Here is a 14,435-nt window from a genome sequence, read left to right as displayed (position 1 = left end):
CCACTGGGAAGCCAAAGCCACACTCCTCTCATGGCCGTAAATCCTCCCTGTTATCGGCCTGGATGTCACAAAGCCGGCCGCGATAATGCAGCACCCCACTCACACTGAAGCACCCCAGTTTGGGCTATGCACTGTGCCCTGGAACCAGTCCATCTCCTGTGGACTAGTTCAAATCTTGTGGTCATATTTTAGGTGTTTGAGCTTGAAACAAAGGTTATGTAAAAAGAAATGTTTTCTGTTGTCGCTGCTGTTGGGGCTTTAATGTCTAAACCGCAGGTGGATTAGCAGACAGACGTTTCCAAGATGTTGGGGATGTTTGTATGAACTAACAGAACATAAAGTGGGGTCTGGTCCCATGGGCCAATGCTGTACATTATACATCCATCACACCATGGAAATGCCAGAGGTCTTGGATAGCAACCTCCAAGGCAGACAAGTGGTGCATCTGCTGTTCGCACATGAAATATGGACGTGCCCTTGACATATTCCAGTTGCTGGGGTCTTCAACATTGAGGCATCTGGTCCAGGAGCTAGCTGACACTCCCATCGCTATGCAAGTAATATGCCTCACCCAAGTCTCCTGAAGTAAACATTCATTTGGCACAAAGTCATTCCAGTGGTAACCACAGATTTCCCAAAGAGTCTCACAATCACAAAGGAAGCCAGGCCACACCAGTACTCTAAAGATTTGGACCTTCTTTCTCCTCCATAAGCATCATCATCACCAAAGACCTCTGTCCAGGGACCTCAAGACTCTATAAGCTCTTGTCCGAGGTCTCTCACAATACAAGCCAAGGACGCAGAGATATGAATGTTACTGCCAAGATAAGGGACTCTCTCTACAAGTCTGACACCTGTTGAGATGCACTTCTGATGATTGAGTCCAGCAAATCATTGAAAGGCTGGATTTTAGACTCAATCAAGAGCAGTTCCAAATCCAGAGAGAGTTTGCAATTAAAAGAACACCAACCAGTATATAACTATATTTTCAATAGTGTAAACAGAGCTCCACCAATCTCAAAGGGTTAAGTACTGTTGAGATTGTGCAGGGATGGTGAGTGGAACTGAGAAAAGGCTAGGATAAAGAATTCACTGTGTACACAAGAAAACTGTCTGTGGTGGTGAGAGCTGCAGTGGTATTTAGGCAGATTTAGGAGTCTTCCTGTCGTTTACATTACTGAGTTGGAGTGGGAATGTAGGAAGTACATATGAAGTACTGAACTGCTTCTCGACACACTAATATTTTGACAAGGTATTTCCTCCTAAGGGTTTACAAAAGACAGTCTGACAGCACTGTACAGTCTCACGGAAAGTGACAAGACACATTATGTGTTGCTACTTTCACCACGACTCATCTACTGTGCTTTCAATGTAACACTGTCATGTACATAGAATTGCATCCATGTATCAACAATACAACATTCATCATTTTCAGCTGTCATTTCAACACCAGTGATTGGATTTTAGAAAGCATCAGTAAGTTACCCAACAATGCATGAGCAATTATAGAAGTACTACATTATTGGTTCTTAGGTTAACTGGCGACAGGCAGGGATTCTAATCTGAAGAGAGATCTAACTGGAAAAGTGCAATGAAACAACCATTAAAATCAGAATTCCAGAATTTCAGAAGTCAGGCAAGAGTTGTGTAGACTGAGTTTGCTGATTTGACTTCACAGGAATATGACAGCACACACAGTGATCAGTAAGCAGAATTACGTTTTTTGCTCTTTTTATTTATATGTGGTGTTTGATGGTGTGTTTTATGCAACAGATGTATCTGGTGGGTACTGATGGGTCTGTTGTGGATACTGTGTTGCTGTCAGTGTGGCAGTGGGTTGCAAACTTGTGACAATCCCCATGGCAGGGCAGTAAATTAAATTATCGTGGGAAGGACCTCCAACATGGGCATCCATGTTTTCCTGAGGAAGTACACTAGAACGCATTTAGATAGGATGCCAGAAATACCAACTCGGAATAATTGACTTCCGAAGTGTAATGGAATGCAGCATTATTTCCTCCAGCCAAGGCCCGTACCCATTTACAGTTGTGTGGACTGGGACAATACACATGAAGTGTCTTGTCCAATATAGTTGTCCCAGACAGTTGGGAATCAAACCCAGGTCTACATATTGAAAGCAAAGCTCGTTATCTCACCGTGCTACCTGCTTTGTTTCTGATAAGTATTAAAAAACCCTACACCACTAGAATATGGCATCAAACAGCATTTTTTGAGTATTTATTTGCTCTTACCATTTCACCACTGCTTCCTCTTGGACCTCTTAATCCCTAAAAAAACCAAGTACAAAAACTTATTTTAACAATGTGTCCTGTGATGCACTGTATACTAGCAGGAATTAGCACAAGGCATTTCAATGTACAGGCCTCTTTTTGCACATGAAAATTCAGTAAGGTATATCTTCTAGTATACATTTCAAATCTAAGGTGGAACTCTACTAGTGTATACTAAGGTACACCTAAATATCTTTAAAAAAGTACACCAAATGTACACGTACATATACATAAAATTTTGTGAATCAGTGGTCAGTTTTTTTGTATTGACATCACTGTAAATGGGAAATTAAGTCTGTGATACAGAAAAATGGTCTGTTCTGTCTTTCTACCCACTCTCAAACTGATATTATATTGAAATCCGTGATTGTTTAAATGGGAAAAATCTAAAATGATGTACATAGCCTTTGTTAACTACACAAAAAGTGACATTGTAGTGCGAAAGTAGGATGTAACTTTTAGCATCAGATATTTGGAACAAAGGTCCAGTAATATATCATTAATATATCAATATGTCTTGCTATCAACAGGTTGAATTTGGACCAATGTTTCTTTCTCAGTGTATAGATGAACGCATTGAATGGTAACATTCTGGCATCAGTGTGTGAGTGTGTGTGTGAACTGGTGAGTGTGAGACATCCTGGTTTGAGTGTCTGCATTAGAGGGAAAGTGCTGTCGAAATACAGTCCCTTTGTTATTGTATTCTCATAACTGCCTGTTTTACACAAACAATCATTAAACCTACTGGTTTTCCCACTGGGCCCATCATTCCTTCAGGCCCAACAGGTCCAGTGAATCCCTGAAACAAGCAAGAGGGTAAAGAGCTTCGTTTGAATGTACACCAGAATTTCACAACAGTAACAGGTAAAGTAATGTAATTAAGCATTAGTGCAATCTGCAGGAACATGTTATCATGTGCTGCTAACACTGTTAATAACAATAAAGAATATTTTGTATTCTTCTGATCTTCACAAAGTCTTACTGACACAATCTGCAGATGCAAAATGTGTATATTCCTGGATTTTTTTAAAGCACTGATATTATTCAAATTATGAGGTAAGATATGATTAGTGTGTGGCTAAAAATGATCCATGGTGAGTCCACATACCAGATTACCAGCAGGACCCTTCGGGCCAGTGAAACCTTTCAATCCCAAATCACCATTTGGTCCCTGTTTGAAGAAGTTAAAAAACATCCACCCCAAAATAAATGATTAAAAAAAAGTTGTGTTGAAGATCTTTTGTTTAAACATTTACTGTGTTCTGCTGTTTTACTTCTGATTTCAGTGTTTATCTCTGATAATTTTACATCTCTAAGTTTTCAGCTCTTCTATTTTTTTCAAAACAATAACTTTCTTACCTTTGGTCCTGGAGTACCCTGCGAGCCAATCATCCCTGCATGTCCAGTTTCCCCCTGAAAGAAGAAAAGACACTTTCGAGCAACAGCTGTGAACCTTTTAGTCACAGTGTGATATGTCTTGCAGGGTTATGATGAGGAATTTATGAGGCAGTTACTAAGACTGTTATGAAGGCAAAAAGGGACCCAGTACAGCATGAGAGGATGTACCTCGTAAAGTGAGTGTAAATAGTTTGTTGTACCAGTGTGTGTGTGTGTGTCAACTTCCTGTTTGATTTTGGCATGGTCTCCCTTCCCGTTGCCAATTGATTGTGGTCTTATGTTTTCTGAGCGTTGCCTGCTGATTGCCAGACTTTGCTCTCTATGAGTGAGCTTAGTGTTTGACCTTCTGCTTGTTCGAGGTTTAACTGTTTGCCTGTTCCCTCATGGACACCTCTGCTGTTTGACGGATCTCCTGTGTATGCCGTTGGACTGAACCTGGAACTGATTAGTTTGTTTGATTACATCCTGCCTGTTCTCTGCGCTGGGGTCATATCTGAACTCAAATCCTCACAGGTACTCTGGAATTAATTAATTCTGACAAATTCCATTGGTTAGCTCTGTGACAGTGTATTTCATCAATGCAACAAACAAAAACAGTTTACGAGGTCCTGACAGATGAAGCAAAAGGGTCTTCTTTACTGTTATTTGTAAAGTTCTAGCAAACATACATGCATCAACGAATCCCCAGAATGTACACACATCCAACTGTACAAAGACGCTCTAAAGTTGGATGTTTGTGTAAAAGCTCTGCATCTGAACTCTGTCATCCAGCGTGGCAGCCACAGTGTTTGTACAACCAGTCACGATGGCTCGGCTTTCGAATCCAGAGACTGTATTCACTGTAAAGAGTAACCAGATCTGACCCAGGAGCCGCAGTCTGCTCTCTGTTCCACTGTCGGGTTAAGGAGGGGACAGCAAGAGACTGAATGTAGTTTGTTGTCTTCTTGTAAAGCAGAGCACCTTATTTTTAGATCTCAGGACAATGAGGATCTTATATAATGTGTCCTTTGCCAGACAGAATGTTTCCATTCACCCAGGATAATTTGTTAATTCACTCTAGGTGGAAAGGTCTGAGAAGTATATTTTTAAACAGCACTGCACATCGCACACCTGAACCTCTGAAGTTATATGTAGCACCTTCTTCTCCTCTGATAAAAGAAACATTTCACTGGGTCCCCTTTGTATAAAATCAGCACATTTCACTGCATCTCTGAAGGTAAAACCTGGGATCCTGACAAACTGACCAAAAATGATGGTGGGAGCATTCCATCCATCTATTCACAGAACAAGCCTACAAACATGCAAGACTCGCATCCATTTGCCTGATGGTATCTTGGTTCTCTAAAGTCCCACTTGTCCTGGTTTGCAGAACACCAGGTGGTCCAATGATATTGTAACCTGACATTCATCACTTTCTAACCTACATAACAGCTTTTCAGTGAATAATGAAGACACATGAGTCTGAAATAGACTTTTGGTATGCCAGCAACTGAATAACTTCCAGCTTTGACTGAAAGACACTGAATAAACTCACTTTTTCTCCGTCGTGTCCAGGGTCACCTTTCCTGCCCTGGTCACCATTTGCTCCCTCCATGCCTTTGATTCCTGAAGTTCCCCTGTCCCCTGGCAGGCCTGGTTCTCCCTGAACACAGAAAGAATGATTAAAATGTACAACTCAGGAAAACATCTCAATGATTTTTATTTTACCAAGACACATGCAACAACTTCCTTCCATCCATTTTCTAAATCCACTGATTCCAGTTAAGGGGGTCACAGGGGGAATCTACACAAAGCCTGGGAGAACATGCAAACTCCAAACAGAAAGGACCAGGTCACACGTGAACTGGGACCTTCTCATTGTGAAGCAACCATGCTCAGTACTAGGCCACCATGCCACCCATCAAAAATCTTCTTAGTGTTGTTATTTTCACCTTCTGACCAGGTGGTCCTCTTTCCCCAGTTGGTCCAGGAAGTCCAACATCTCCTCTGGGACCAGGGCGTCCAGTGAGTCCATCCTGTCCTGTCAAACCTCTGTGACCCTAAACGTGCATAGAATTGGTATCACTTATCATTCATATGTCTAACACTGTTTATTCTCAATAAAATCCCCTCTTTAGCTGTGTTATTATAAAGATCCAGATCAAACACGGCATCAAAGTGACAGTTTATGTCACTGACAACCATTTTAAGGAAAACATTATCTGAAAAAAAATTTTTTTTTTTTTTTTTTGCATATCTCCACAACCAAGAAACCTCGATGGAATAAACTTGGTGTGGAGATGTGATTAGATTTTGGAGTAGTTTTATCAAAGGTCACAGGCAAAGATTAAAGCAAACATGGTCAAGAAAACACTTTTTTGTTCATCTCACCACACAAGAACCCAAGATGTATTATATAAGGGTCCCTTCATACATAACACGACTGAAGCCAACTAGTGTACGAAGGAGGAATTGCATGCCATCCCTGAAAAATCGGAGCTGCCTCCAACGCCTCGTACACCTGTCACTACAACTATTTGCGCACACCAGCGGCTGAAAGACAGAGTGTGCTCTGTGATAGCCCATTCAATCCCTCTCGCGGCACACGAACATCCAACATGGCTCACTTGGCACTTAGAAAATGTGTGTTCATTCACGCTGTTAGCACGAAAACATTCAGCAGACCATCACTTTTGAGCTGGATGTGAAATTTGTCTAAGTGCCCCCACAAGTGTGGCATTGCAAAAAATAACGCCACACTCATGGCGCAATGTGTGTGTATCGCAACGCATGTGTACCGGGGGGCACACTTACATAAAATGCTGATATGTATGTACAGGCATGATCACATGGGGGCTGGACAGCATGTCTGAGTGCACACAGCATGGCGAGGTGCCTGTCAGCTGATCGCAGCACACTGACAGCTGGAAATGATGTGTAACATTAAAAACACAGACACCACCGGCAGGACAGGTATATAAATAATTATGACAATACCTACATACGCAATTACATAACAAATAACTAAAATAAATGACCATATAACACAGAAACAGACAGACACGTTGGTCTGGGCACTGGACAGACAGGGGAGCGTGTCCACCCACAGCAGCTGCTGCTGAGATCTCTGGTTCTGGACGTCACAGATGGGGATACACTCCGTGTTTTGAAGAATATGAACTTACAACCTTTGTCCATGAGGCGCATGTCTCTGCCTGCTGTCCTCACGTGGAAATACATAAAGCACCTTTCGCCTTTGTGCCAGGTGTAGCAGCTGTACACAGCGCACCTGAGCAGGCTATGGGCCGGCCTGACACGCGTGTCCATACGTCATCTAATTTCTCTTTCTTTAAAATATACATTTATCTCCTTGTTGATTTTACATATTTCACGCTCCTGTTATAAGACAGTGGTTGTAGTGCAGTGGTAAAGTTTCTGTCTGTTAATCAGAGCGTTTGTAAATTGCAGATGATAATCCTGTGAGTGGCATTTATTTTTATTTAACCGCATTGCGTCCGCAACCGTATTGCATCCCCTTTTATTTGTTATTTATATCAATCCCGTGATAGTCACTAATTATACAACTGGTTTGTATTTTATTTTTCTCCACATCAGCGGCACAATGTGATGCAACACATTCCAGCTGCTCGCACTGTGTTCGTGCACGCGCACTATGGTTCGTGGATTTTTTCCTCTCTCTCTCTCTCTCTCTCTCTCTCTCTCTCTCTCTCTCTCTCTCTCTCTCTCTCTCTCTCTCTCTCTCTCTCATATGAGTAAGGGAGTAGTTTTCCCTGTTTGGTTGTTTTGCAGCACAGTTGTTCTTCATTTAGTTAATTTTCTCATGTGCCTTCAGTCTGACTATCAGCACGCAGTATTTATTTCCTTTATTCGTTCATCTGCTTCCCATGGCATATACTTTCCTCTATGTTTTTACTTCACATGCTTCCACATCTACACCTTGTCAGGCTGAAGCAAACACTGTGAATAGACTTGCCCAGTCTCACTTTTTTCCCTCTGATACTATCACAAAATGTGTCATATTTTCTTGGTGTGATCAAGTTTTGCTAACTACTTTTAACCCTAACACTAGCCATAACCCCAACGGCCCACCCTGTGTCACCACAAATTTCGTGACATCACAAAATTATTTTGTGATGATGTCACAATAATGTAACATTTCATGACACTATCACAAACTAATAGATTAAATCACAGATTGGGTTGGAATGTACAAATGTTTTGTGACTGGTACTAAACTTCTTCTTACTTAATCACTTCAAGCTCATTTGCCTACATTTTGGGTTCACACTTTGCCAAACTTGAACATGGGTGAAGTCCTGCACGCTGAATGCATTTGCTGCATTTTATATATTTCAGTATTGACCACATCAACACTAATCACAAGTTCCTAAATTGAAATCAACCAATGTTTTCTAGTTGTAAAGAACGTACCCTAAACACACACACACACTACACTGGTACAACAAACTATTTACACTTACATCATGGGGTACATCCTCTCATGCATGTATTGGGTCCCTTTTTTGCCTTCATAAGGGTCTTAGTAACTGCCTCATAAATTCCTCATCATAACCCTGCATAAAATATCACACCTCACAATCCATTTTATGTTGTCATTAATTAATTCATTCAGCTCCTTTTAAATTTCACAAACCTTTCAACTCGACACATTGTTTCCAACAAAACACATCTAAATTTGTCAAACAGTTGTTCAGCCATGGGGCTCAGTGTTGAAATGTCTTCTTCTTTAATACTTTTTGACAGCCTGCTCTCAAAGCGAACCCGTAAAACTGACAGCCAGTCGGTTCAATTCTCGCTGCACAGCGCAGTGGTTTCCTGCTCCATCAGCAGGGGATTAACACAGAAAGGAGTGAGAAAAATTAGACCAACAGATCCAGCAGGCCGTTGCCTCCTGTTTGGTTCCATGATCATTGACAGAAGAAAGAATAAGAAAAATTTTTTAACAAAGCTCTCCCAAAAGAATGGAAACAACCATATTTGTGGTTTGCAGCATCATGTCAAGCTAAGCTAATATGCTAAGTGCGGGGCACAGTCTGACTGAGGAAGCCGCTTCTGTGATCACAGAGTCTAACAGAATGTGATGACGAGTGACCGCTTTTAACAGGACAGCCATGATGTGAACCAGCTCCCAGTCCTTTGAGTTACTAGCTAAGCTGAGCTAAAGCGATGGCTAAGCTAAGCGCTATTTGGAGCCTCCAGTGACACCGGATCCGCAGGCTGGCGAAGGGACGTCGTTTTCTGCAGAGAGCCACACAGTGGAACAATCATTCTGCATGGCTCTGTGTGTGAACACAGCAGGAGTGAAATCAGAGACACAACTTTGATATGTAATCATTATTATTCAGTGCTATTGAGACGTATCCAATGATGCTGTTTTGTTTTGTTCTGAATACATCGCGGGTTACAAAGAGGCGAGACAGACATTTGTTGATCGCAAAATACAAGAATTTGATTTGGAAGCCAAATTAAAGCCATATTACATTTGGAGACAAAAGATTGACTGTGTGTACTGGAGTAAATCATGAAATGGACACAAGTGGCGTGACGTTCAGGCAGGTAACACTCAGCACCTGAGGTTACATCACTTTTATGGCTAAAAATAGCTCTGAATCTGTCTGCATTTTTCAGACACAGCTACATCAAAACTTACACAAGTTAAAGAGTTGGAAGTAATGACTCATAATCTGGTATATATATATATATATTTTTTTTTTTGAAAGATAGTGTTGTTTGGAGTGTGATATGTCCTTTCACATCATGGACCCTGGTGGTTTGCTTGCTGTATTATGCTGTATGCTGGAGTCTACATGAAGATTACCTGTCGTCCTTGTTTCCCAGGTAGTCCTTGTAAGCCCTGTAGACCTGGTGGACCATCTGGACCAGGGTAACCCTTCATTCCTGTTAAACCAGGGAAACCAGGTGGGCCCTGCAAAAGTCACAAACGTCAACCTGAGGACTTTCTAAACATCTGAGACTTCCATTATATATAATGAATATTGTATATCATCTTTAGAAGTGTTCCATAAAACTACAGGGCAGCACAGACATGACTAATGTAGAACAGAAAGAGTTGCTGTGATTTCATCTGGACAGTGAACTCTGCCCCCTGCTGTATGACTGCTGCTGTTCCTCTCTGAACCATGTGCTGAAGTGATGAGATACTCACTTCACGTCCAGGTGCTCCACTCAGCCCCCTTGCTCCTTTTTTTCCTGCTGAACCCTGGACAACACACACATATGAAGAATAAAACACATACATATTGACTTACCTCAATGTGCAGGGGGAATTTTCAAGACTGTGTCCACGTCTGCTGGATAATTCAGGTTATGTTTAATCTGTTCAAAGTGACTTTGAGTTAAATCACAATGAGGTTTCTAAAATTCAAATACAGGGACCCTCCAAATTGTTTTTAATAAACGCACCCAGGTCGTGGGAGGTATATTGATTAATTTTGTAATAAGCTTACACCATTTTTTTAAATATATTTTCTGGGCCTTGTGTTATGCAAATGTAGGCCAATATCTCTTTGGGAACGTATTACAAAGGCTTTAGTTTTTAATAGATTCAAACATTTATGTATTATTTTCAAACGAAGGACACCACATGCTAAGCCTCCTCAAAAGTGTAAGCATGTCAAATGTGCCCTTCAATTTTATTTATTTATTTATTTATTTATTTTTACTATTTAAGTCATAAAAGAAAAATTTCTACTGTAACACTATAATTTTTTTCTTTAGTAAGTCCCTTTGGCTGCTCCCTTGTTTTTCCACTCAGGGTCAGCACAGTAAATTTGAGGTGGATGTGAATGTTGATTTGGCACAGGTTTACACCAGATGCCCTTCCTGACACAACTCCACGTTGGATGACAAAATGAGCAGAGATGAGGTTTGAACTGGGAGCCTTCCACAATGAAACAAATAACACCAACCACCTGGTCACCACCCCTGCAATATTTGTTCTTTCTTACTACAAATGGGACTGTCAGTAGCCTGTAAAAATCCATAAATGAATGGGGCTATTAAGACAATGTTTCTGGCGTTGATGCCAATGTCGGGAGTCACCCAGACGTCCCTGGCATTTTAGTGGCGTGTAGTTCAAAATCCGAATATTTATCTCTTCAGTAACTGCACCAGGAAAGGATAAATTTCAAACTGTTGTTTAATTTTAGTCTTAAATACTCAAAAAATCATTACATATCATGTCACCTACACTTTAATGCTTGATTATAAAAGATGGGAAAACCCAACACTGTCTCTATGAATTTTTCCTCCATGCTTGGCTGCTTAATGGAACCACCTAATGAAACCACTTAATGCAATCACCTGATTTGTTTCAGTCCAACATCTTTCACAGTGATGTTCCTGTATCGCCAGTTAGTGTGCTATCATCTCTATAAGATGCTTTGGTTCCAATACAGATTAGGCTACAATAACAGCATTTTTAGATTTATAAGTGTACATTTCTCACTAGCCTTAACAAAATATATGAGAAAGTACGCCAAACATATTAGATTTGTACAGAAATACAGCTGTTTCAGAGTGTATTCTGACATTTTATATTATTTTGTTTGAGCGGACAACCATCTGACGTTGCGCTGCCTTTATACTCAGATCGGCAGTTGCTGTGTCACATTGCTCAGCATTTGCATAAAACAGACTGTTTGATACAGACAGTCTATTTTGGCCTGCCTAGCTGGCAGCATAGCAATACTGCATTGGATCAATTCAACCCATCTGCTTTCTTTCCCAGGATATCAAGGTATACAGACAAGATTTCTACTGTGCAGTGTTTAAGTGTGCACACACACTTAAACACTGATATCAACATGCTGCCATTCAAGATGCTCAACTGCAAATCAGGACCAATTTGAAGATTAAGAATTTTGCCCAAGGTTGTCTGACGGGGAATTGAACCAAGCCCATCTTTCTAATGTCTTGGCCAATCACCTTCCCAAACATAGAATCCAAGAAGGGACAAATACGAGGTCTGTCCATAAAGTATAGGTCCTTTTTATTTTTTTCAAAAACTATATGGATTTCATTCATATGTTTTTACGTCAGACATGCTTGAACCTTCGTGCGCATGCGTGAGTTTTTCCACGCCTGTCGGTGACGTCATTCGCCTGTGAGCACGCCTTGTGGGAGGAGTGGTCCAGCCCACTCGTTGGAATTCCTTTGTCTGAGAAGTTTCTGAGAGACTGGCGCTTTGTTTGATCAAAATTTTTTCAAAACCTGTGAGGCACATCGAAGTGGACACGGTTCGAAAAATTCAGCTGGTTTTCGGTGAAAATTTTAACGGCTGATGAGAGATTTTGAAGTGATTCTGTCGCTTTAAGGACTTCCCACGGAGCGGGACGTCACGCAGCGCTCCCAGGCGCCGTCGTCAGCCTGTTTCAAGCTGAAAACCTCCACATTTAAGCCTCTGTTGACCCGGGACGTCGTGAGAGAACAGAGAAGTTTCAGAAGAAGTCAGTTTCAGCATTTTATCTGGATATTAAACTGTTAAAGGAGATTTTTTTAATGAAAGACGTGCGGGCGGATTCGCACGTCGGCTTGCAGTCGCCGCGATGCACACCTCCGCGAAAAACACCTCCGTGTTGATAACCATTTGTAAAATCCAGGCGGCTTTTGATGGCTTTCAGTGGAGTGAGTATCTGAGAAATTGTTTAACAGTTGGGCATGTTCCAACTTGTCCTTAAGGCTTCCAACGGAGGTGTTTTTCCTGTGGCGGCGCATCGCGGCGCCTGCAAGCCGACGTGCAGATCCGCCCGCACGTCTTTCATTAAAAAAATCTCTTTTAACAGTTTAATATCCGGATAAAATGCTGAAACTGACTTCTTCTGAAACTTCCCTGTGCCTCACAGGTTTTGAAAAAATTTTGATCAAACAAAGCGCCAGTCTCTCAGCAACTTCTCAGACAAAGGAATTCCAACGAGGGGGCTGGACCAGTCCTTCCCAAGGCATGCTCACAGGCGAATGACATCACCGACAGGCGTGGAAAAACTCACGCATGCGCACGAGGGTTCAAGCATGTCTGACGTACAAACATATGAATGAAATCCATATAGTTTTTGAAAAAAATAAAAAGGACCTATACTTTATGGACAGACCTCGTATACTCTATAAAAGGCAACAAAAGGTATATTCCTGCATTCAAAATCAAACTGCAGATGAAGATTTTGCATTTTAGTTTATGATTTTATGAAGTGGTGTTGCTTTCATGTCATCACCTGCTCATCTGGTGAGTGGTTTAAAATTAAAGATGTTTTGGTTAAATGACTGCTCTTTTCAGCTTAGAAACAGGGCTCTTTTCATCATGCATAGTAACAGGTCAAAACTGTACAATGTCTGACGTAACCTAAACCTGTCAGCAGGACCGAACAAGTCTGAGTTAATACATTTATTGGCTTTATTCAGTTGGCAACATTAATTCAGCTTGGCAGTAAAAACATTTTGATGACAAAACCATCTGTCTTATATGAAGGTAAATGACCGTGTCTAACCACTTATTATGCTTTATCCAGGTGTTACACTTGGATTTTCTGGCTCAGAGGAGTTGCATACTCACTGGGGCACCCATGTCTCCCTTTAGGCCTGGCTCTCCAGGATGTCCTGGTGATCCCTAAATATAAGACAAGTCACAAACAAAACAACCGTAAGTTCTAGCATGTACTTACTGAAGTATGGTCCAGATTGATTTGAGATTTTGTGAAGCTATTTATGGCCCCCAGAGAGCTTAAAGACCCTGTGGTCACGCTGACCTTTCCACTTTTAAATTAAGTAATTTTTAGTACCAAAATATCTTGTTCAAATTTTCATGAAATTTACTGGTGCCTTTCAGGATTCTCAGAGGACACATTTTTCTAAGCTGTGCTTGTCAATGTCAATGTCAAATTTATTTATATAGCACATTTAATACAGAAATAATGCCCAAAGTGCTGCACACACCCAAAAGATAATAATAGCAATAATAAAAACACAACATGAACAAAATGACGAAGATGATGATCACAACCAAATCAGAAATCGACTAGCTTGAGTCGAAGGCCAGAGCAAACAAGTGAGTTTTTAACAAATACTTGAAGATGTTTAAAAACGGGGCCATACGAACATTCAAAGGAAGCCCGTTCCAGAGTCTCGGAGCTGCCACTGAAAATACATGGTCTCCCCTGGTTTTCAGCCGGGATCTTGGCACTTCCAGAGTCAACTGATTGGCCTATCTCATAGTTCGACCTGGAGCATGAACCGACAGAAGCTCGGAGAGGTAGGAGGGAGCCAATCCATTTAAACATTTAAAAACCAACAACAACAACTTAAAATGAATCCTGTAACTGACTGGAAGCCAGTGCAGAGAGGCCACTACAGGAGTTATGTGGTCCCGCTTTCTGGTGCCTGTAAGCAACCACGCTGCAGCCAGACACAGCTAGATGTCAGTGATAGATTCATGATCTTCAGTAAATAAGGCCCAACCACATCAAATGCACGTTTGAGCAGTTTGGGAGGAAGACAATCAAGTGGACAGTTAGAGGGTCGGAGCTTTTGCACAGCAACAGACAGATCACCGAGAGTAATTTGCTCAAAATGCTCAAAAGCCGTAGAACAGACTATGTTCATGGAGGGATTGGCCTCACAAAAGGCAGAGGTTGAAGACCTGATGGCAGATATTTTATCAATAAAAAGTTAAGAAAGCTATCACACAAAGTTTGAGCGTGAGCAACATTGTTT

At 41.3% G+C, this 14,435-nt stretch overlaps 1 protein-coding gene across 1 annotated transcript in view; it reads right to left on the bottom strand.

Moving 5' to 3' along the window:
* LOC117519456 (collagen alpha-1(XXIV) chain) overlaps positions 1-14,435 on the bottom strand; it is a 240,449-nt gene that overhangs the window by 14,243 nt on the left and 211,771 nt on the right. The window contains 9 exon segments of the mRNA XM_034180800.1: positions 2,253-2,288; positions 3,037-3,090; positions 3,400-3,462; positions 3,651-3,704; positions 5,224-5,331; positions 5,621-5,728; positions 9,529-9,636; positions 9,877-9,930; positions 13,279-13,332. Of these exon segments, the coding sequence (XP_034036691.1) occupies positions 2,253-2,288; positions 3,037-3,090; positions 3,400-3,462; positions 3,651-3,704; positions 5,224-5,331; positions 5,621-5,728; positions 9,529-9,636; positions 9,877-9,930; positions 13,279-13,332 (639 nt within the window).

Source organism: Thalassophryne amazonica, chromosome 10 (genome assembly GCF_902500255.1).
Source record: "Thalassophryne amazonica chromosome 10, fThaAma1.1, whole genome shotgun sequence".
Taxonomy (NCBI): domain Eukaryota; kingdom Metazoa; phylum Chordata; class Actinopteri; order Batrachoidiformes; family Batrachoididae; genus Thalassophryne; species Thalassophryne amazonica.
This window is presented reverse-complemented; position numbering and strand designations above follow the sequence as displayed.